This window comes from Pezoporus occidentalis, unplaced genomic scaffold (assembly GCF_034315485.1).
Source record: "Pezoporus occidentalis ecotype Australia unplaced genomic scaffold, CSIRO_AGI_Poc_V1 ctg425, whole genome shotgun sequence".
Taxonomy (NCBI): Eukaryota; Metazoa; Chordata; class Aves; order Psittaciformes; family Psittacidae; genus Pezoporus; species Pezoporus occidentalis.
In genome coordinates this window covers 129,219-149,679 of record NW_026915753.1, presented here as the reverse complement: position 1 = coordinate 149,679, position 20,461 = coordinate 129,219, and the positions used below count along the sequence as shown (strand labels likewise).

The following is a 20,461-nucleotide window of genomic DNA, read 5'->3' as shown; positions in this document are numbered from 1 at the left end:
CCATAGAGTCCCATTGGGTCCCTTCAGGTCCCACTGGGTCCCTTTGGGTCTCCTTGAGTCCCATTGGGTCCCTTTGAGTCCCTTTAGGTCCCAATGGGTCCCTTTGAGTCCCTTCAGGTCCCATTAGGTCCCTTTAGGTCCCATTGAGTCCCTTCGAGTCCCATTGGGTCCCTTGGGTCCCTTTGAGTCCCCTTGGGTCCCTTTAAGTCCCTTGGGTCCCCTTGGGTCCCTTTGACTCCCTTGGGTCCCACTGGGTCCCCTTTGGGTCCTCTTGAGTCCCCTTTGGATCCCATTGGGTCCCCTACATCCCTTTACCCCCCCCCATGTCCCATCCCCACCCCTGTATCCCATGTCCCCAATATCCCCCCCATACCCCTCCACATCCCTTTGCCCCCGTTATCCCCATGTCCCCCCCATGTCCCCCTTACCCCAATGTCCCCCCCATGCCCCCTCACCCCCCATCAGCAGCAGCGTCCCCAGGGCCACCACGAGCGGCCCCGTCACCCCCATGGCTCTGCCGGACCCCCCCCCCAACAGCCTCGTCCCTGCTTTATAGGGCCGGGGCCAGCCCAACGCCCCCCCCCCCCCCCCATTGTCCCCACTGGCTCGCTCCGTGCCCCCCCCCGCGGACAATGGTGCCATTGTCCGGCCCCAGCGCTGGGGCAAGCCCGGACTCGCCAAATGGGACACGGAAGGGGGGGGAGGGGGGGGAGAAGGGGGGTGATTTATTGTTGGGGGGGGGAGGGGGGGGGAACCCCTCCCCTCCCCCCTTCTCGTCCCGCTCATGGGAAGGATTCGCCGACGGGCGCGGAGCTGATGAGGAAGACCCGGACGTAATGCGCGGCCTGGGGGAGGGGGGGGCAACGGGAGCGTTTTGGGGGGGGGGGGGAGAGAACCACCCCCCCCACCCCCCCGGACCTCCCTCCCATAGGGACCCAAGGGTTGGGGATCCACTGGGGAAACCCCACCCCCCCCCGGACCCTAAGTTGATGGGGACCCATTGGGGGTCATGAATGGGAACCCAACCCCCCCCTCCCGGATTTGGGGACCCCCAAAAGGACCCAGGAGTTGGGGATCCCCCCCCCCGCACCGCAAAGACCCCTGCGAGCAGCAGCAGGGCCAGGAGGAGGCAGACGAGGGCCAAGAACACGAGGGGGCAGCCGGGGGAGGGCGTCTGCGCCTGGGGGGGGCCTGGGGGGGGGACACACAGGAGGGGGCGTGGTCAGCGCTAGACCACGCCCCCTCCCCTTAGCCCCGCCCCATTGCCCATGGCTTCTGCCCACCCCCCCCCACCCTACCTGGGGTGTCCCTTCTGGGGGCCTCGGCGGTGATGTCATCCGTGACGTCATCGTCCCGGCAGGCAGAGTCTCCGGGGATGGGGTCCCCTGGTCTGATGTCACCCGTGACATCATCCTCGGGGCTGACGTCACAGCTGGGGAGGGAGTCAGGGGTGACGTCGTCCCCGATGCCGTCACCCAGGTCGGTGCCCCAGGTGACATCACCTCTGACATCACTCTCGGGAGTGACGTCATGACCAGCAGTGTCACTGGGGATGGGGGAAGTGATGTCATCCTCAGGCATGACATCATCAGTGATGTCATCCCAAGCAGAAGGAGTGTGCTCATTGTCACAGATGATGTCACCAGTGAGGTCACCATCTCCTCGCAAGGAGGAAGTGACATCATCAGCGGCGATGCTGTCATCAGCAGGGGTGCCCCTAGGTACAAAACCCGCTGTATATTCCTCTGCAGTGACGTCAGCAATGACATCAGCACGGGTATCCCTGAAGAGCGCCGTAGGGTCATCTGTGGCTATGATGTCACCAGTGACGTCATCCCTGTGCGTGACGTCACCTCCAGCGAGCTCCTCCCGAGGAAGGCCAGAACCGGCGTCATGACCGGCGGTGTCCCCAGCGATGACGTCACCAGTGAGGTCACTCCCAGGGAGGGAGGAAGTGACGTCACTCCAGGCGATGACGTCGCCCACGAGGGGCTCCTCAGGGGCGGAGGAACAGACATCACCCTCCGCCATGACGTCACCCCCAATGACATCACTGGTGATGATGTCATCATCGGGGACGTCCTCATCCTCCGGCGGGGGGGCCACCACTGTGATGGTGATGCCACCGGCCACGCACGTGCCCCCAAATGTGCCACCCCAGCCTGTGACGTCATCGCTGATGTCATCCCCAGCCCCAAATGCAGGGACATCCCCAATGTCCCCCAGGGAGGGGAGGTCCCCAGTGGGCTCAGCCCCAGTGTCCGGAGCATCCCTGCCCCCAGTGCCCTTTGGGGTCACCCCATCCCCAATGTCCCCAGTGTCCTTTGGGGTCATCACGTCCCTATTTTCCCCAATGTCCTTTGGGGTCACCCCATCCCCTTTGTCCCCAATGCCCTTTGGGGTCATCACATCCCCACTGTCCTTTGGGGTCACCATGTCCCCATTGTCCCCAATGATCTTTGGGGTCACCACGTCCCCAATGTCCCCAATATCCTTTGGGGCCACCAGTTCCCCCTTGTCCCCATTGTCCTTTGGGGCCACCACGTCCCCCTTGTCCCCAGTGTCCTTTGGGGCCACCACATCCCCATTGCCTCCAATATCCTTTGGGGTCACCACATCCCCATTGTCCCCAGTGTCCTTTGGGGTCTCCATGCCCCCAGTGTCCCCATTGCCCCCAATATCCTTTGGGGCCACCACATCCCCATTGTCCCCAATGTACCCATTGTCCCCAGTGTCCTTTGGGGTCACCATGTCCCCATTATCCCAAATGTCCCCATTGTCCTCAATGTCCTTTGGGGCCATCACATCTCCATTGTCCCCAACGTCCCCAATGTCCTTTGGGGCCATCACATCTCCATTGTCCCCAGTGTCCTTTGGGGCCACCACATCCCCATTGTCCCCAGTGTCCTTGTCCATAAGGTCCAGACCATCCCTGTCCCCAGTGTCCTTTGGGGTCACTACATCCTCATTGTCCCCAACGTCCTTTGGGGGCACCACATCCTCATTGTCCCCAACGTCCTTTGGGGGCACCACATCCTCATTGTCCCCAATGTCCTTTGGGGTCACCACATCCCCATTGTCCCCAGTGTCTTTTGGGGTCACCACATCCCCATTGTCCCCAACGTCCTTTGGGGTCACCACATCCCCATTGTCCCCAACGTCCTTTGGGGTCACCACATCCCCATTGTCCCCAATGTTCTCTGGGGTCACCACATCTCCACTGTCCCCAATACCCTCTGGGGTCACCCCATCCCCAATGTTCCCAATGTCCTTTGGGGTCACCCCATCCTTATTGTCCCCAATGTCCTTTGGGGTCACCCCATCCTCATTGTCCCCAACGTCCTTTGGGGTCACCCCATCCCCATTGTCCCCAGTACCCTTTGGGGTCACCACATGCCCATTGTCCCCAATTCCCTTTGGGGTCACCACATCCCCAATGTCCCCAATGTCCTTTGGGGTCACCCCGTTCTCATTGCCCCCAGTGTCCTTTAGGGTCACCACATCTCCATTGTCCCCAACGTCCTTTGGAGTTACCACGTCCCCATTGTCCCCAGTGTCCTTTGGGGTCACCACGTCCTCATTGTCCCCAATGTCCTTTGGGGTCACCCCATCCCCAATGTCCCGAATGTCCTTTGGGGTCACCACGTCCCCATTGTCCCCAATGTCCTGTGGGGTCACCACGTCCTCATTGTCCCCGATGTCCCCATTGTCCCAATCATCCTCATCCGGTGGTGCCGCGGTGACAGTGATGGTGATGCCGCTGGTCCAGGGGGTGACGGTGACAATGGGGACATCCATAGGGACCATGGGGACGTCCACAGGGACATCCATAGGGACATCCATGGGGGTGGCCGTCACCTCCGTGGGGAGGGGACAAGGGGGGGCAGCGCTGGGGCACCCCTCAGCCATAACCTGGGGGGGGGGAGGGAAACCAGAGGTGACGGGGATGTCACTGGGGTGACACCAAGGACATGGGGGGGACACAGGGGGATAAAGGGGGGGGGAAATGGGGGAGCCCAAACAGGGACCACGGAGTGGGGGGGATCCGATACCTGAGGCAGGAGCAGGCGTCGCTGTCCCCGATGTCCCCACACGGCAGCGGCAGCTCCTGGATCCCAATGGAATGGGGGGGGGGGGGGGGAAGGAGGAGCCTGCCCCCCCCCCCCCCAAATGTGGGCTGAGCCTGGGACTCTCGTGATGGGTCCCGGGGGGGAGAAGAATGAGGCCAAAGAGAGCTTAAAGGGGGCGTTTGGGGGGGGTTTATTGGGTTTTGGGGTGCAAGGGGGGGTCCAATGGGGGGTCTGAGGGGGGGTCCAAGGGCTCCAGGGCCTCCAGTGCTTGTTGGAGGCGGGCGAGCTCGGAGCGGAGGATGGCGACCTGGGGGGGGGGGGGGCACGTTAATGATGGCAGCGTTAATGAGCCCCTCCCCCATTAATGAGGTTAATGTGGTTAATGAGCCCCCCCCCCCCAGGCCCTGCAGAGTTATGGGGGGCAATGGGATGCACTGGGGGGTAATGGGCGGCAATGGGGGTCAATAAGAGGCAATGGGGATACAATGGGATGCAATGGGGGGCAGTGGGGGTACAGGTGGGTGCAATGGGGGCAATAGGGGTACAATGGAGGGCAATGGGGTGTAATGGGGGTACAATGAGGAGCAACGGGATACAAAGGGGGCACAACGGGGTGCAATGCAGCACAGTGGGGGTGAATGGGATACAATGGGGGTACAGGGGAGCTCAATGGAGCACAGTGGGGTCAATGGGGTACAATGGGGGTCAATAAGGTGCAATGGGGGTTGATGGGATACAATGGGGGCACAGTGGGGGTCAACGGAGTACAATGGGGTTCAATGGGTATACAATGGGGGTCAATGGGGGTCAGAGAGGTTCAATGGGGGTCAATGGGATACAACGGGTGTACAATGGGGGTACAGTGGGGGTCAGTGGGGAGCAGTGGGGTACAATGGGGGTCAATGGAATACAATGGGGACCAATGGGGTTCAAGGGGTTTCAATGGGAGTCCATGGGGTTCAATGAGATTCAATGGGAGTCAGTAGGGTTCAATGGTATTCAATGAAGGTCAATGGAGTTCAATGGGGTGCAGTGGGGTACAATAGGGGTCAATGGGGCCATACCTGGTGCTGGGCGCTGGGCTCTGGGGCCCCCCCCAGGCTCTGGAGGCGCCGTTGGAGTCCGAGGCTGCGGCTGCGGAGCTGGCTCCGGGCGGCCGCCGGCTCCACCAGCCCCTGGAAGGGGTAGGGAGGGGTCCTCCAGTGTCCCACAATGCCCTGGGACACCCCCTCTAAGGACCCCCAGTATCCCACAATGCCCGTGGAGCCCTCCCATATCCCACAATGCCCCGGGGCACACTCACCTGCAGGCAGAGGAGCACGTGGGTGTCGGGGCCTGCAGGCACCTTCACCCAGCCCGGGCCCGGCTCTGGCTCCGCCCCCAGGGGGAGGAGCTTCAGCGGCCCCGCCTGCGCCAGCGTCCGGAGGGTGGGGCCCAGCGGCTCCAGCCAATCGCGTGTCTCCGCCGGGCACTGGACCGCCACTGCGCAAAGCATGCTGGGATAGCGGCGTTGCCCCTCAGCCCACCCAACATGGCTGCCTCCAGTGGGGGTGTGAGGGAAACATGGCCGCCTCCGTGTGCCCCAGAGCATGCTGGGATTGCTGGGCTGTGGCGGCCTCCAGTGGGGGCCGCCATCTTGGGGCACAGGGGCAGCCAAGTGCATGCTGTAGAGCTGTCAGCCATATTGGCTGCCCCAGGGCATGCTGGGACTTGTAGTCCCCTATGTCTGTCAGCCATATTGCAGGCCACAGGGCATGCTAGGACTTGTAGTCCCCTTTGAGCGTCAGCCATATTGGCTGCCCCAGGGCATGCTGGGACTTGTAGTCCCCTTTGTGTGTCAGCCATATTGGCTGCCCCAGGGCATGCTGGGACTTGTAGTCCCCTTTGCGTGTCAGCCATATTGGCTGCCCCAGGGCATGCTGGGACTTGTAGTCCCCTTTGTGTGTCAGCCATATTGGCTGCCCCAGGGCATGCTGGGACATGTAGTACTCACCGGGGGGCCGGGCCGCCCCAAGGCGGAAGGTGCCCCTCAGCGCCCGCACCGCCCGCACCACCTCCAGCATGGCCCCCACCTCCCGCTCCACAGTGGGGCAGTGCCAGTGGGCCTGGGGGGACACAAACAATGGGGGTCAATGAGGCTTCAATGGGATGTCAATGAGGTGTCACTACAGCATCACTGGGGTGTTAATGGGGTCAATATGGCATTAATGAGGTGTCAATAGGTTGTCAATGGGGCATCAATGGGGTTGTCAATGAGGTGTTAATGGGGCATCAATGGGGGTTGTCAATGAGGTGTCTAATTGGGTGTTAATGAGGCGCCAATGGCACGTCAATGGGGCACCAACAAGATGGCATTAGGGTATCAATGGGGCCTTGTTGAGGTGTTAATGGGGCACCAATGAGGTGTTAATGGGATGTCAATAGGGCGTTAATGAGATGTCAATGGGGCATCAACAGGATGTCATCAATTGGGAGATATAGAGGCATCAAAGGGGCGTCACTGAGGTGTCAATGGGGTGTCTGTAGCGTACTAATGAGACGTCAGTGGCGCACCAATGAGATGTCAATGGGGTGCCTATAGGGCGTTAATGAGAGATCAATGGGGCATCAATAGGGGTCTCAATGGCACTCACCAGGCTGGAGGCGTCGGGGAAGGGGGCAAGGGTGATGCTGGGGGCCACTGGGGGGGCGCGGGGAAGCCGCTGCCACAGCTCCTCGCTCAGGAAGGGGGCGAAGGGGGCCAGGAGCCGCAGCCCTACATCCACGCAGCAGAGCAGGGTCCGGCGCGTGTCCGGTGCCGTCACCGGGTCCTGCAGCAGCCCCTTGGAGGCCTCCTATGGGGAGAAGGAGGCATCAGTGGGTTCAATGCTATCAATGGCAGGGGTAGGATGGACCCATCAATGGGTTCAATGCCATCAATGGCAGGGGTAGGGCGGACCCATCAATGGGTTCGATGCCATCAATGTCAGGGGTAGGGCGGACCCATCAATGGGTTCAACGCCATCAATGGCAGGGGCAGGACGGACCCATCAATGGGTTCAATGCCATCAATGGCAGGGGCAGGGCGGACCCATCAATGGGTTCGATGCCATCAATGGCAGGGGTAGGATGGACTCATCAATGGGTTCAACGCCATCAATGGCAGGTCCAGGACCCACACGCACCAGGAAGACGTCACAGAAGCTCTGTGTCCAGAAGTGCTGGATGGCCCCGAGGGCTCCGTGCGGCTCCAGCGCCTCCATGTGCCGGGCGCAGGCTCCCACCGCCTGCAGCAGCCGCCCCAGCACCCAGCGCCCCATGGCCACACGGGGGCAGCACTGGGGCAATGGAGAGAGGGATGTGGAAGGGGAGGCAAAGGGTGATGCCTGGGGGCCCGCTCTCCTTGCACCCCCAAAAACCCCCTTTTAACCCCAAACCCCTCCTTTTACACCTCCCCAAACTCCCTGTTTAAACCCTAAACCCCTCAGATCCCCCCTTCACCCCCCAACCCCCCCCTTTACACCCCCTCACTGTCCCCTCCACCCTCCCATTTGACCGGCCATACCCCCTCTTTACCCACCCAAACCCCTCTTCCACCCCCAAAGTCCTCTTTTGACCCCCCCAAACCCCCCTTGTGCCCCCCCCCCCCGGTACCTCCTCAGGGCGCTGTGGGTCACAGTGGGGCCCCAGTGCCTGCAGCACGAACCTGACCCCATGCCAGACCTTATTGCAGAAGCGCCTGTGGGTCAGGGCTGTCCCTGCGGCCACCCGGATGCTGTCCCCTATGGGGGGAGGGGGGGACAGGACAGGGACACTCAATGGGGACCAGGGATGGGGGACACTCAATGGGGACCAGGGACACGCAGGGTCCTGGTGCCCCCCCCTCCGGCTCTCACCGTGCACGTTGTGGGAGCATAGGAACATTCGCAGGGCATCAGCACCGCACTCGGGGATGCCCTGGGGGAACTGGAGCCGCTGCAATGGGGAAGGGGAGGTCAGGAAAAGGAGGGGTTATAGGGGGGGATATGGGGGGTCAAAGGGAGGGGTTGGAGGGGTAAAGCGGGGGCTATGGGGCAGGAAAGGGCCCACCTGCCCCTCTGTGGCCACTCGGAGCTCGTGGGGGTCCAGGACCTTGGTGTGGAGCCTCTGCTGCAGCTCCTGCAATAGGAGAAACCCTGCAGTAAACACCAGCCCCATTGGGAGACCCTGCAGTAAACGCCAACCCCATTGGGAGACCCTGCAGTAAACACCAGCCCCATTGGGAGACCCTACAGTAAACACCAGCCCCATTGGGAGACCATGCAGTAAACCCAAACCACATTGGGAGACCCTGCAGTAAACAGCAGCCCCATTAATCCTGTTTGTTATCGTAGCGTCTTTTATAGGTATAACCCACATATATATGTGTTATTATAGAGGCTACCATGTGCTATTATAGGGGCTACCATGTGTTATTATAGGGTCTTCCATGTGTTATTATAGGGTCTCCTGTGTGTTATTATGGGCTCTCCCATGTGTTATTACAGGGTCTCGTACCTCCAGCGAGGCGCCAGCGATGACATCCCGGGGGTCGATGACATTCCCAAGGGATTTGCTCATCTTGCGCCCGTAGGAATCACGCACCAGCGAGTGCAGCAGGACCTGGGGGGGACGACGACGACATGACACGGACGACGACACTCCAAAGAGCGGGAATAGGAGATAGTTGGGAACATGGAGCAGCACCAAATAGGGATGGGAACCCCATGAGCAGGGGCTGAAAGGGCATTGGGGTCCATAGGGACACACAGGGGGAACACTGGGGTCCATAGGGGAAACATTAGGATCCATGGGGGGGACATTGGGGTCTACGGGTTGGTACCTTGGTGAAGGGCAGGTGCCCCGTGAGCTGCAGGCCCAGCAGGGCCATTCGGGCCACCCAGAAGAAGAGGAGGTCGCTGCCGGTGGCCAGCACGGCCGTGGGGTAGAAGCGCTGCAGGTCGGGGGTCTGGGGACACCAGAGGGGCCCTTGGGTCCCTTTGTGCCCCCTTTGTGCTCCCTTTGCCCCCCTTTGCCCCCCCTTTGTGCCCCTTTTGTGTCCCCTTTGTCCCCCCCCCATTCACCTCTTGGGGCCAGCCCAGTGCAGCGAAGGGGAAGAGCGCAGACGAGAACCACGTGTCCAGGACATCGGGGTCTGGGGGGGACCCCAAAAGGTGTCAGAAAGGGGGGATTTGTGGTGAAAAAGAGGGGTTTTGGAGTCCAATTTTGGGGTGAAAAAGGAGGGGGTTTGGGGTCCAATTTTGGGGTGAAAAAGGAGGGGTTTTGGGGTCCAATTTTGGGGTGAAAAAGGAGGGGTTTTGGGGTGCTCTGACCTTGCTGCAGGTGCAGCCCCTCGGGGGGGCAGCGCAGGAGCCGGGCAGCGGCCGCTCGGGCTTCAGCCTCGCTGCGTGCAACGACCCAGAGGCCACCAGGGGGAGCCGGAGGGGGCCCCTGCACTTGGTAGGCAGGGACCCGGTGACCCCACCAGAGCTGCCGGGAGAGGCACCAGTCCCTGTGGGGGGACAAAGACATGGGGGTAATGGGGTATGGGGCATGGGGTATAGCATATGGGATATGGGGTGTGGGGACATAGGGATATGCGGTATGGAGTACGGGATATAGAATATGGGATGTGGGGTATGGAATATGTGGTATGGGATATGGGGTATGGGGCATGGGATATGGAGCTATAGAGATATATGGATATAGGGATGCTTTTCCTTACCCCACATTATCCATCCAGGTTTTCCAATTCTTCTCATGGAATTTAGGGATCAGTTGGAGGCGTCCGGATGTCACTGCCTGGGGAAGGGGGATGAATGGGCGGGGGTCACACAGGCAGGGTTTGGGGGTGTCACCCCCATATCCCCATATCCCACATCCCCATGTCCCTGTCACCTCCCGGGCCCGCGCTGCCATCTCCTGGCACCGCAGGAACCATTGACTCTTCAGCAGGTACTCAACGACGTCCCCAGAGCGGCTGCGGGGACACTAGGGTCACCTCGATGGGGCTGGGATGGGGATGGGATTGGGATGGGATGGGGATGGGATGGGGATGGACATACCTGCACATGGGGAGGGTCATGGCGTGGTCCTGGGTGCCACGGTGCAGCCCCAGATCGGCCAGAGCAGCCACAACCTTGTCCCGTGCCTCAAAGCGATGGACGCCCTGGGGACACACATGGGGACATGGGGATGGACACAGGGAGACAGGGATGGACATATGGACAGACATGGGGACATGGGGATGGACACAGGGACACACATAGGGATGGACATAGGGACACCCAAGGGGATGAGCAGTACCTGGAGCCACCCCCCGCCCGGGGGGCACATGGTGCCATCGTCCCCGATGACAGAGAGCAGGGGCAGCCCCTGGGCCCGGGCCAGCACCAGGTCACGGGGACTGTGCCCCGGGGTCACCTTCACTGCGCCTGTGGGGGGGGGACGACCCCATTAACACCCTTGAGCCCATTGAGACCCCCCAACCCCCTCAGCCTGGCTCCCAGTCCTAGCCCCATACTGGTTCCAGTACCGGTGCCTTGGGTGGGCTCCACGGAGGGGTCGGTGACGATGGGCAGGAGCTGCCCCGTGAACGGGTGCCGGACCCGGCGGCCATGGAGGTGCTGGGGAAAGGGAGGGAATCACGGCGGGCACAATCCCCGTCCGCCACGCACTGTCCCTTTAAGAGCATCGGGCCCCCATCTCCCCAACGCGCTGCCACAAGCCCCGCCTACTTCCCCTTATATGGACGCATCCATTCATAAAAGCCGAGGCGCTAAAGCAGCTCAACAGCCAATGGCTGCGAGGCACTTACTGCTGAAGCCACGCCCCCCCCGGTAAACCACGCCCCCTTCCCAAGCCCCGCCCCTCACCGTGTACCGGGGATCCTCGGGGTGCACGGCCACGGCCACGTCCCCCAGCATCGTCTCCGGCCGCGTCGTGGCCACCGGTAGCTCCAGGCCTGAACACGCCAAGCACATGCCAAGGACATGGGATGCCCACACGTCATAGCATGATGGGGCAGCCCACGCGTGAAGGGGGCACGGTGGGGGGGGGGTCCCAATGGTCACTCACCGTCCCTCCCGTCCACCGGGTAAGCAAAGGTAACGAGGAGGCCGAAGGTGATGGGATGGGGACAGCCGGGGACACGGAGCGCTGTGGGGCCCGTCAGGGAGCGGGGCTCCACCTGCATGGAGATGGGGGGGCTGGGACACCATGGGGAACCCCCAAGGACCCTTTGGGGCCCCTTTAGGGACCCCTTGGGGCCGCACTCGCCTCCACATCAGCCAGTGCGGAGCGCAGGGCACAGGACCAGGTGACGAGGCGGCGGTCGCGATGAATCAACCCGGCCTCGTGCAGGCGCACGAAGGCTTCGATCACCGCCCGTGAGAAGCCCTGTGGGGACGTGATGGGGACGTGTCAGTGGGGACACAGTGGGGACACGATGGGGACACGGTGGGGACATGATGGGGATGCACTGGGGACACACTGAGGAGGGACTGGGGACATGACGGGGACACTACAGGAATGCATTGGGGACATATTGGGAATGCATTGGGGAGGCATTGAGGACACACTGGGGACACGATGGGGACACAATGGAGACAAATGGGGACACGATGGAGACACAATGAGGACATGATGGGGATACTTTGGGGACACATGAGGGACACGATGGGGACATAATGGGGACGCACAGGGGACATGATGGGGACACTATGGGGGTTCCCAATGTACCGGGTCCATGGTGAAGGTGCAGCGGCTCCAGTCCAGCGATGCTCCCAGCACTCGAAGCTGCTGCAGGATCTCATCCCCATGCCTGGACCAAGTGGGGTGGGACGGGACAGACACACATGGCTTTGGGGTGACAATGTCACCTCATATGCCCCATTGTCACCCCCCCACCTCCCCACTATCCCCCTCACCGTTGTTTCCAGGCCCAAACCTCTTCCAGGAACTGGGAACGGGTCAAATCCTGGCGCCGTAAGCGCCGGTGCTGCCATAACCAGCGCTCCACCACTGCCTGAGGACACCAGTGGGGACAATGGGGAGGCTGTTTGGGACATTGGGGACAACGGGGATAATGGTGGGAGGGGTCTCACCTGGGTGGCAATGCCAGCATGGTCAGTACCCGGCACCCAGAGCACGGTCCAGCCCTGCATCCTCCGCCTGAAACAGCACCACCAGCACCCATGGGTGCCCCCAGGCCCCCCCAACCGCCAACACACCCCTTATGGGTGACCCCAGGCCCCCATCCCCACTGACCAGCGCACGAGGGCGTCCTGCAGAGCCACCGTCAGCGCGTGGCCGAGGTGCAGGGAGCCAGTGACGTTGGGGGGGGGCAGCACCAGGCTCAGGACACGGCCCCCGGCTGGTGTCTGTTATGGGGGGGGAGAACATGGGCTGAGACCGGGCACAGCTCAGGGCAGCAATGGGCTGAGACCGGGCACAGCTCGGTGCAGGAATGCACTGAACCCCCATAGGGTTGCAATTACCACTCCCCCCCCGGCTGCCTGTCCCCACTCACCGAGGCTGGGGGGGTGAAGAAGCCCTGCTGCTCCCACCAGCTGTACCAGGCGGCCTCCACGTAGCGGGGGCTGTAAGAGGGGGGCAACGGCACCCCCGTGGCTGTACCCCAAAGGTGTCACCAGGGGTCAGTACTCAGCCACCCCCACATAATCCATACCCTAAATATCACCTTATAGCCCTTATGCCACCCCTACCCCCCATGTCACCCCATAGCCCCCCCCATCACCCACAACCCCCTTGTCACCCCATACCCCCCCTTTTCACCCCATAGCCCCCCCCCCCTTTCATCCCCTCCGTACCCTTCTTGCCATCGGCTTCCAGGGGGTGCTCATACTCCACGATGCTTTTGGGGGTCCAGCCTTTGGGGGGGGGTGTTGGCACCTGCCAGACCAGTATAAACCAGTATAGACCAGCACAAACCACTGTAGTATTACCAGTACAATAGTATACTGCTATAAACCCGTAGAAACCAGTATAAACCAGTACAAATCACTGCAGTATTACCAGTACAATAGCATAACCAGTATAGATTGATAGAAACCGCTATAAACCAGCACAAACCACCGTACTATTACCAGGACAACAGTATAACCAGTATAGATCCATAAAAACCACTATAAACCAGTATAAACCACTATAGTATTACCACTACAATACTATAACCAGTATAGACCAATGGAAACCAGCATAGATCAATACAGAGTCACTGAAACCAACATAAACCCGTCCAAACCCCTATAGTAGTACCAGTACAATAGTACCAACGTAGACCAATAGAACCCAGTATAGATCAATATAGGCTCATAAAAACCAACATAAACCAGTACAAAACAGTATAGTATTACCAGTATAACAGTATAACCACTATAGATCCTGAGAAACCACTATTGATCAATAGAGGCCCATACAGATCGATATAAACCAATACAAACCACTATAGTATTACCAGTACAGTGGCATAACCAGTATAAACCAATACAAACCAGTATAAACCAATACATACCCATTAAAACCAGTATAAACCAGTCCGCACCACACACTCCAGTGCCCCCCAGTTCACCCCAATGCTCCCGGTTACCCCCAGTCCTTCCCAGTTGCCCCCAGTACCCCCTCCCATACCCCCCCCGCCTTGTCCCAGCCCCGTACCTGCACCCCGGCCCCCCCCACGGCCGCTCTCTGCCTCCTCTCCCGCTGCCTCCTCTCCTTGTACTCGCGGTCCCGGAGCCGGCTCCGCTCGGCGGAGCCCCGGGGGGGTCCCGCGGCGCCGGGGGGGACCCCGCAGCACCGGGCCCGGCTCCCCACGGCCGCCCGCAGAGCGCGGGGGGCAGCGGCCAGGCCGCGGGACAGCACCGGTGCCGCCATGGAGGGAAGGAGGGAGGGCGGGCACTAGGACCCGGTGGGGCACGGGGAGCCCGGCTCACGTGACAAGCGCTACCAGCGCTCGCAAGGCAGGGGGCGTGGCCGACGGCGCGCCGCATGGCGGGAAAAGGAGGCGTGGCCACGGTGGTGCTGAGGACACGGTGAGAAAGGGAGGACATGGGGGGGGGACTTGGGGGGCAGAGATAGGGGATAATGGGGGAGACTTAGGGGCGGAGATGGGGGCAATGCGGGGGACTTGGGGGGCAGAGATGGAGGGCAATTGGGGGGGACTTGGGAGGCAGAGATGGGGGCAATGGGAGGGACTTGGGGGCAGAGATGGGGGGCAATTGGGGAGGACTTGGGGGACAAAGATGGGGGCAATGGGGGGGACCTGGGGGCAGAGGTGGGGGGACATGGGGGGCAGAGATTGGGCAATGGGGTGACTTGGGCAGGAATGGGGGGCAATGAGAGGACTTGGGGGTCAGAAATGGGGGGGGGGGGCACAGCCTCACCCCACTGTCGCTCTGCTGCCGCTGACAGGAGCTGATTGACGGGGGGGGGCGATGGAGGCCACGCCGTCCCCCCCCCGGCTGCAACGGGGGCAGCTCCAATGCAAGAACCTGCACGAGTTCCTGCGGGGCCTGAGCCCCCCCGTCCTGGACCGGCTCTATGGGCACCCCGCCACCTGCCTGGCTGTGTTCCGGTGACACCCCCCCCCCGTACACCCCAATATCGCCCATGGGCACCCCAATACCCCTTATGGCTCCCTGACTCCCCCATGCACCCTAATACCCCCCCCAGTGCACTCCAGTATCACCCATGAGCACCCCAATACCTCTTATGGCCCCCTGAAAACCCCGTGCACCCCAATACCCCCCAGGGGCACCCCAATATCACCCATGGGCACCCCAATATCCTTTATGGGTCCTTGACCCCCTCCTTTGCACCCAATACCCCCCCCCCGGGCACCTCAATATCACCCATGGTCACCCCAATACCCGTTATGGGTCCCTGACCCCCCCCCCCCCGTGCACTCCAATATCTCTTATGGGTCCCTGACACCCCCCCGTGCACCCCAATACCTCTTATGGGTCCCTAACACACCCCCCCATCCAGGGAGCTGCCGGCGCTGGCTCAGACCGGGATCATGCGGATGCTGTTCCTGGAGCAGCCACTGCCGCAGGCGGCCGTGGGGCTGTGGGTCAAGAAGGAGCACAGCAAGTGGGTGCTATGGGGGGGTCAATAGGGTGCTATGGGCGGTACTGGAGGTCCCTTGGGTGCTGGGGGGGGGGTCCATAGGGTGCTATGGGGGGTACTGGGGGGTGCCCTGGGTGCTGGGGGGGTCCCATTACCTCATAGCCCCAAGTTACCCCCCCATTACTCCCCTATGCTCCCCATACCCCCATCAAGCCCAAGTCACCCCCTCCTTGCCCCCGTGACCCCCATTACCCCCTCTGCCCCTATTACCCCCATAGCCTCATCACCCCAAGTTACCCCCCATTATCCCCCTCTGCCCCCCATTACACCCCAAGTTGGAGGGGGGGAGGTCTGGGGGTGTTCCATCACCCCCATGGGGGCTGGAGGGGTGTTTAGGGGTCCCTAAGGCTTCTCCCCCCACCCTGTGCATAGGGAGCAGGCAGAGAGCCGGGAGATGCTGCTGGGGCTGCGGCTCTGGCACCCCCACACACTGCCAGGGGGGCTGCCAGGTGTGGGGCTGCACCCCAGCTTCAGGCACAACCTGCGCCTGGCCCTGCTGGGGGGGTGAGTTATGGGGCGCAATGGGGGTAAGAGGGGCTATGGGGTAAGGGGGGTAGTGGTGGCTATGGGGGTAAACTGGGGTGATGGGGTTATGGGGGGTAATGGGGGCACAGGGGTGTAGTGGGAGGGTAACTTGGGGGGTGACTGGGTGCTATGGGGGGAATGGGGAATAATGGGGGTCACAGGGGGTAATGGGGGGCAGAAGGAAGTAATGGAGGCTAAGTGGGGTGACAGGGCTATGGGGTATAATGGGGGTGTAATAGGGTATAATGGGGTATAAACGGGGGGCTAATGGAGTATAATGGGGAGATGTAATGGGGTATATTGGGGGGTGTAATAAGGTATAACGGGGGATGTAATAAGGTATAATGGGGGGGTTCTGTGTTACAATGGGGGGGGCTTGGGGCTCTCCATGGCACCACACTGGGGGTGCAGGGGCAAGGCCTGGTCCGATGACACGAGCCAGCTGGGGCCGGACCGACACGCGCGGGATGTGCCGGCGCTGGACCGGTACGCGGAGGAGCGCTGGGAGGTCAGCGGTGGGGGGGCCCATATCCATCACCCTACCCCATGCCCTGGGGGGTCCCCGAGGTCCTGAACACCCCCCCCCCCCCATTTCAGGTGATCCTGCACTTCATGGTGGGGTCCCCCAGTGCTGCCGTGAGCCAGGATCTGGCCCAGCTCCTGATTCAGGCTGGGCTCATGAAGAGGTGAAAGGGGGGTCCTAAAGGGGTTTTGGGGAGGTCTTAAAGGGGTTTGGGGGGGGTCCTAAAGGGGTTTGGGGGGGTCCTAAAGGGGTTTGGGGTGGGTCCTAAAGGGGTTTTGGGGGGGTCTTAAAGGGGTTTGGGGTGAGTCCTAAAGGGCTTTGGGGTGGGTCCTAAAGGGGTTTTTGGGGGGCACTGATGTTGGGGTCCCCCCACAGTGATGGGGGGGATGCGCCCTGCATCACCTCAGCTGGGTTCCAGTTCCTGCTGCTGGACACCCCAGCCCAGCTCTGGTACTTCATCCTGCAGTACCTGCGGGGGGCAGAGGTGAGATGAACCCCTCCCCCCCCCCATATGGGTGATGTCATCCCCTGTCCCCCAAATGGGGTCCCCCCCCTTCCCAGTGCTCCCATTGATCCCAGTTCAATCCAGGCGCGGGGCATGGACCTGGTGGAGATCCTGTCCTTCCTCTTCCAGCTCAGCTTCTCCACCCTGGGCAAGGTGAGGGGGTGTCGGGGTCACCACCCCCCATCGCCATTGATATTGGGGTGACCCCCCTATCCCCATAGGGTGTTATGGGGATCCCCCCTTGGCTTCGTGTGGGGGGTGACTGGGGGTAATCGGGGTGTAACCAGGGGGGTAACTGGAGGGACACTGGTGTAACTAGGGAGATACTGGGGTAATTGGGGGGGTAACTGGGGGTGTTACTTGGGGGGGTACTGGGGTAACTGGGGGGGCTACTAGGTTAACTGGGGCGTACTGGTATAACTGGGGTGCCTGTGCAGGATTACTCCGTGGAGGGCATGAGTGAGTCCCTGCTCAGCTTCCTGCAGCACCTGAGGGAGTTCGGCCTCGTCTTCCAGAGGAAGGTGCCATGGGGGGGACGACATGAGGGGGATGTGGGGTGACACAGAGGTATATGGGGGTGACACAGGGGTGACAGTGGGTGCCATGGGGTGGTGACCCAAGGGGGCTACACACAGAAGGACACAAGAGGCTCCAGACCCCCCTCAGGGGCCATAAATTGCCCCATTCTTAATGCCACCCTCTTCTGCCCCCTTTGTGTCCCCTCGTTGCCCCTCATTACCCCCATTGCTCCCATTACCCCCCATTGACCCCCACTGTCCCCCAGCGCAAGTCCCGCCGCTTCTACCCCACGCGCTTGGCCATCGCCTTGGCCTCGGGGCCGTCAGCGACCCCCCCGGAGCCTGGTGCTCGTGGTTTCATCCTGGTGGAGACCAACTACCGCATCTACGCCTACACCGGTGGGGCCTATCCCCAAGGGGGGGGCACCCCCATGGCCCTGTATCCCATTGTGCTCCATCCCTGCATCCTGACCCTTGTATCCCCCCTCTGTTCCCCATTGTCCCCAATGCCCCCCCCCCCCCCCAAACCTGCAGATTCAGAGCTTCAGGTCGCCCTCATCGCCCTCTTCTCGGAGCTCCTCTATCGCTTCCCCAACTTGGTGGTGGCCCAAGTGACCAGGGACAGTGTCCAGGCTGCCATCGCCAATGGCATCACCGCTGATCAGGTATGGGGGGGGCACACACACACAAAGGAGGTGGACGAGGATGTGGTTCAGGGGGTGATGGGGGTCTATTGGGGTGCCCTAGGGGGGAATGGGGGTATTGAGGTGCCTGGCAAGAGGGTATTGGGGTTCCTCATAGGGGTGCCCCCATTCACCTCTTCCCCCCTCTAGATCATCCACTTCCTCCGTACCCGAGCGCACCCTGTCATGGCCAAGCAGGTGGGTGCCTGGTCCATGGAGGGGGGGGTCTATAAAGGGGGGCATATCCATAGTGGGGGGGTCCCTGTGTCCACGCTGCCGTTTCCCCCCACCCAGACCCCGGTGCTGCCCCCCACCATCACCGACCAGATCCGCCTGTGGGAGTTGGAGCGGGACCGGCTGCGCTTCTCCGAGGGTGAGGCACCCCCAATGTCCCCCCCCCAACCCAGTGTCCCCAAGGGTTGGTGATGGTGACACCCCCCTTTAAGCCCCCATTGGAAGGTGACATCCCCTTGAGGTCCCTATGGGGCGATGGCATCCCCCTTATAGGGACACAGCCACCCCATGGGGGTGATGCTGACACCCCCCCCCATTTCCCTTTGCTCCATCCAGGGGTGCTGTACAACCAGTTCCTGTCGCAGGTGGACTTTGAGGTGCTGCGGGACCATGCGCGGGCGCTGGGGGTGCTGGTGTTCGAGCACCCAGGCCGGCGGCTCATGGTGGTGACCCCTGGTGGGCACCCCGATGTCAAGCGCTTCTGGAAGAGACAGAAGCACAGCTCATAACATAGGGATTCCCTCCTTGCACACACACACACACACCCCCCCCCCACGGCCCTTGGTTCTTGTGGTCCCCCAAGGATGGAGTCACCCTTGAGAGGAGAATGCGTTTTATAGGGAAAAGTATTTGGTTAATGAAAATGAGTTTTCTAGGTTTTTTCTATAATAAACCCATCATTTTGAGGAGGAAAGTTTTGAGAATAAATCTGGGTTTAGCTTAAAGTGGACGTTTGGGTGGCAATAAAGCAAGGGTTGTGATGGGGGTGGAAATAGGGGTTTGGGGGGAGGAAAATGAGTTTATAACAGGCAGAGTTGGGCAAAGGTGGATTTCTGAGAGGGTGACTTAATTTTAGAGAATAAATCAAAGGATTTGATCAAAACCACACTTCTAAAGGGCAAAATGAAGCCAGGGCTGGGTTTTGCCACAGCCTCCTGCCTTCTATGTCTATAGTCGCGTCTGAGGGCAGCACTTTGGGCAGAAGAAATAACGGGTGTTTTTGGGGGTGGAAAGCAGGGATTTATGGTGGGTTTGAAGCAAAAGGGATTATTCCCAAAAACATATACTATGGCGGGGATAAATTACCAGTTACAGGGGACAGAACTACCTGCAGCCCAGCGCACGACGAACCACGCTCCTCCACCAACATGGAAACCTCCACTGACGGCGATGCCACGGCCTCACGCCTTATATAGGGCGAGAGCGGACGTGGGCGAATCAGCTCGGGGGTCTCAATCAGGTCCGACCTTCCCTTCAAGCACCAGCCTCGGGCGGTGCCGCGGGCTTCAATCAGGTCCGACTAAGCCGCGCTCCGCCTTCGTCCAAAGCAGTTGGGTCCTAAAGCCCGACCGCAGGACGTCAGAGCCCGCAAATTGTTGGGGTGAGCAACTTCCCAGTGATGCTCCCATTAGAATGGCTGGAGTCGAAACAGGTCCCGAAGAGGTTTGACCCATAGGTGCAAAGTAACCGCAGCCTTTCTGAGGGCAGCACGTTGGGTTGGAGAAAGAACGGGTGTTTTTTTGGAGACGAAAACAGGGTTTATGGTGCGTTTGAGGAAAAATGGGTTACTCCCAAATGTATATACTAGGACAGTGGGGGTTTAAGGACTACAAGGGGCTAAAAGTACCTGCAGCGCACAACAATCCCGACCACACCAGCAGGAGCACCCCCACTGAAGCAGCTCTCCCCGCCTCCTGACTTAATAGGGAGGGACCGGACGCGGTCGAACCAACGCGGGGGTCTCAATCAGGTCCGACTTTCCCTACACTCACCGGACTCCGGTGGCGCCGCGGGCTTCAATCAGGTCCGACCCTGCTTCGCTTCGCCCTCGCCCAGCACTGCTAGGTCCTAAAGCCGACCGCAGGACGTCGAATCACGCAATGGGTTAGGGTGGACGGGCCTTAAAGCTCTTCCAGCTCCAACCCTGCCACGGGCAGGGACCCCTTCCACTGGAGCAGCTTGCTCCAAGCCCCTGTGTCCAACCTGCCCTTGAACACTGCCAGGGATGGGGCAGCCACAGCTTCTCTGGGCACCCTGTGCCAGCGCCTCAGCACCCTCACAGGGAAGAGTTTCTGCCTAAGACCTCATCTCAGTCTCCCCTCTGGCAGGTTAAAGCCATTCCCCTTGGCCTGTCCCTACAGATGCTTGTCCCAAGCCCCTCTCCAGATTTCCTGCAGCCCCTTTAGGCACTGGAGCCTCCTCCGGCCTGGCTCCAGCAGCTCCACGTCTCTCCTGTGTTGTTGTCCAAGAGCTGGAGG

The 20,461-nt window shown here is 61.0% G+C and overlaps 4 protein-coding genes across 4 annotated transcripts; 1 reads left to right on the top strand and 3 right to left on the bottom strand.

Annotated features, from left to right (window-relative positions):
• Nucleotides 1-721: 721 nt before the first annotated feature.
• On the bottom strand, nucleotides 722-2,765 carry LOC134171854 (putative surface-exposed virulence protein BigA). The gene is made up of 3 exons (XM_062634441.1): nucleotides 1,299-2,765; nucleotides 1,091-1,191; nucleotides 722-845 (listed from the first exon to the last, which is right to left on the bottom strand). The coding sequence occupies exons 1-3, from the start codon at nucleotides 2,749-2,751 to the stop codon at nucleotides 783-785; spliced, it is 1,617 nt and encodes a 538-aa protein (XP_062490425.1). The 5' UTR covers nucleotides 2,752-2,765; the 3' UTR covers nucleotides 722-782.
• A 17-nt stretch (nucleotides 2,766-2,782) lies between these two features.
• LOC134171835 (putative surface-exposed virulence protein BigA) lies at nucleotides 2,783-4,128 on the bottom strand. Its single transcript, XM_062634414.1, has 3 exons — nucleotides 4,053-4,128; nucleotides 2,928-3,912; nucleotides 2,783-2,790 (listed from the first exon to the last, which is right to left on the bottom strand). The coding sequence occupies exons 2-3, from the start codon at nucleotides 3,907-3,909 to the stop codon at nucleotides 2,783-2,785; spliced, it is 990 nt and encodes a 329-aa protein (XP_062490398.1). The 5' UTR covers nucleotides 3,910-3,912; nucleotides 4,053-4,128.
• A 108-nt stretch (nucleotides 4,129-4,236) lies between these two features.
• On the bottom strand, nucleotides 4,237-13,972 carry VARS2 (valyl-tRNA synthetase 2, mitochondrial). The gene is made up of 28 exons (XM_062634442.1): nucleotides 13,746-13,972; nucleotides 12,899-12,980; nucleotides 12,598-12,698; nucleotides 12,336-12,448; nucleotides 12,173-12,239; nucleotides 11,996-12,093; nucleotides 11,808-11,889; nucleotides 11,346-11,465; nucleotides 11,145-11,256; nucleotides 10,943-11,031; nucleotides 10,603-10,693; nucleotides 10,374-10,501; nucleotides 10,133-10,236; nucleotides 9,966-10,047; nucleotides 9,793-9,869; nucleotides 9,401-9,579; nucleotides 9,152-9,222; nucleotides 8,911-9,036; nucleotides 8,586-8,690; nucleotides 8,139-8,207; nucleotides 7,946-8,024; nucleotides 7,704-7,831; nucleotides 7,235-7,387; nucleotides 6,704-6,904; nucleotides 6,064-6,175; nucleotides 5,374-5,552; nucleotides 5,135-5,245; nucleotides 4,237-4,377 (listed from the first exon to the last, which is right to left on the bottom strand). Exons 1-28 carry the CDS (start codon nucleotides 13,959-13,961, stop codon nucleotides 4,261-4,263), a joined length of 3,192 nt encoding a protein of 1,063 aa, XP_062490426.1. The 5' UTR covers nucleotides 13,962-13,972; the 3' UTR covers nucleotides 4,237-4,260.
• A 505-nt stretch (nucleotides 13,973-14,477) lies between these two features.
• On the top strand, nucleotides 14,478-18,731 carry GTF2H4 (general transcription factor IIH subunit 4). Its single transcript, XM_062634440.1, has 13 exons — nucleotides 14,478-14,661; nucleotides 15,075-15,179; nucleotides 15,588-15,719; nucleotides 16,152-16,248; nucleotides 16,338-16,426; nucleotides 16,639-16,747; nucleotides 16,853-16,921; nucleotides 17,206-17,289; nucleotides 17,553-17,685; nucleotides 17,821-17,951; nucleotides 18,120-18,167; nucleotides 18,264-18,342; nucleotides 18,540-18,731. Exons 1-13 carry the CDS (start codon nucleotides 14,522-14,524, stop codon nucleotides 18,710-18,712), a joined length of 1,389 nt encoding a protein of 462 aa, XP_062490424.1. The 5' UTR covers nucleotides 14,478-14,521; the 3' UTR covers nucleotides 18,713-18,731.
• The last annotated feature ends 1,730 nt before the right edge of the window (nucleotides 18,732-20,461 follow it).

Coding starts and splice junctions, on each gene's coding strand:
- LOC134171854 (XM_062634441.1), bottom strand. CDS start 2,751: ATGGTGACCCCAAAGGACACTGGGGACAATGGGTACATTGGGGACAAT. Junction 1,192..1,298: donor CCCCAGAAGGGACACCCCAG/GTAGGGTGGGGG, acceptor TCCCCCCCCCAG/GCCCCCCCCAGGCGCAGACG. Junction 846..1,090: donor TGCTCGCAGGGGTCTTTGCG/GTGCGGGGGGGG, acceptor CCCCTCCCCCAG/GCCGCGCATTACGTCCGGGT.
- LOC134171835 (XM_062634414.1), bottom strand. CDS start 3,909: ATGGCTGAGGGGTGCCCCAGCGCTGCCCCCCCTTGTCCCCTCCCCACG.
- VARS2 (XM_062634442.1), bottom strand. CDS start 13,961: ATGGCGGCACCGGTGCTGTCCCGCGGCCTGGCCGCTGCCCCCCGCGCT. Junction 11,466..11,807: donor GCACCTTCACCATGGACCCG/GTACATTGGGAA, acceptor ACGTCCCCACAG/GGCTTCTCACGGGCGGTGAT. Junction 5,553..6,063: donor TGGGGCGGCCCGGCCCCCCG/GTGAGTACTACA, acceptor TGCTTTGCGCAG/TGGCGGTCCAGTGCCCGGCG.
- GTF2H4 (XM_062634440.1), top strand. CDS start 14,522: ATGGAGGCCACGCCGTCCCCCCCCCGGCTGCAACGGGGGCAGCTCCAA. Junction 15,180..15,587: donor GTCAAGAAGGAGCACAGCAA/GTGGGTGCTATG, acceptor CCCTGTGCATAG/GGAGCAGGCAGAGAGCCGGG. Junction 17,290..17,552: donor GCCTCGTCTTCCAGAGGAAG/GTGCCATGGGGG, acceptor ACTGTCCCCCAG/CGCAAGTCCCGCCGCTTCTA.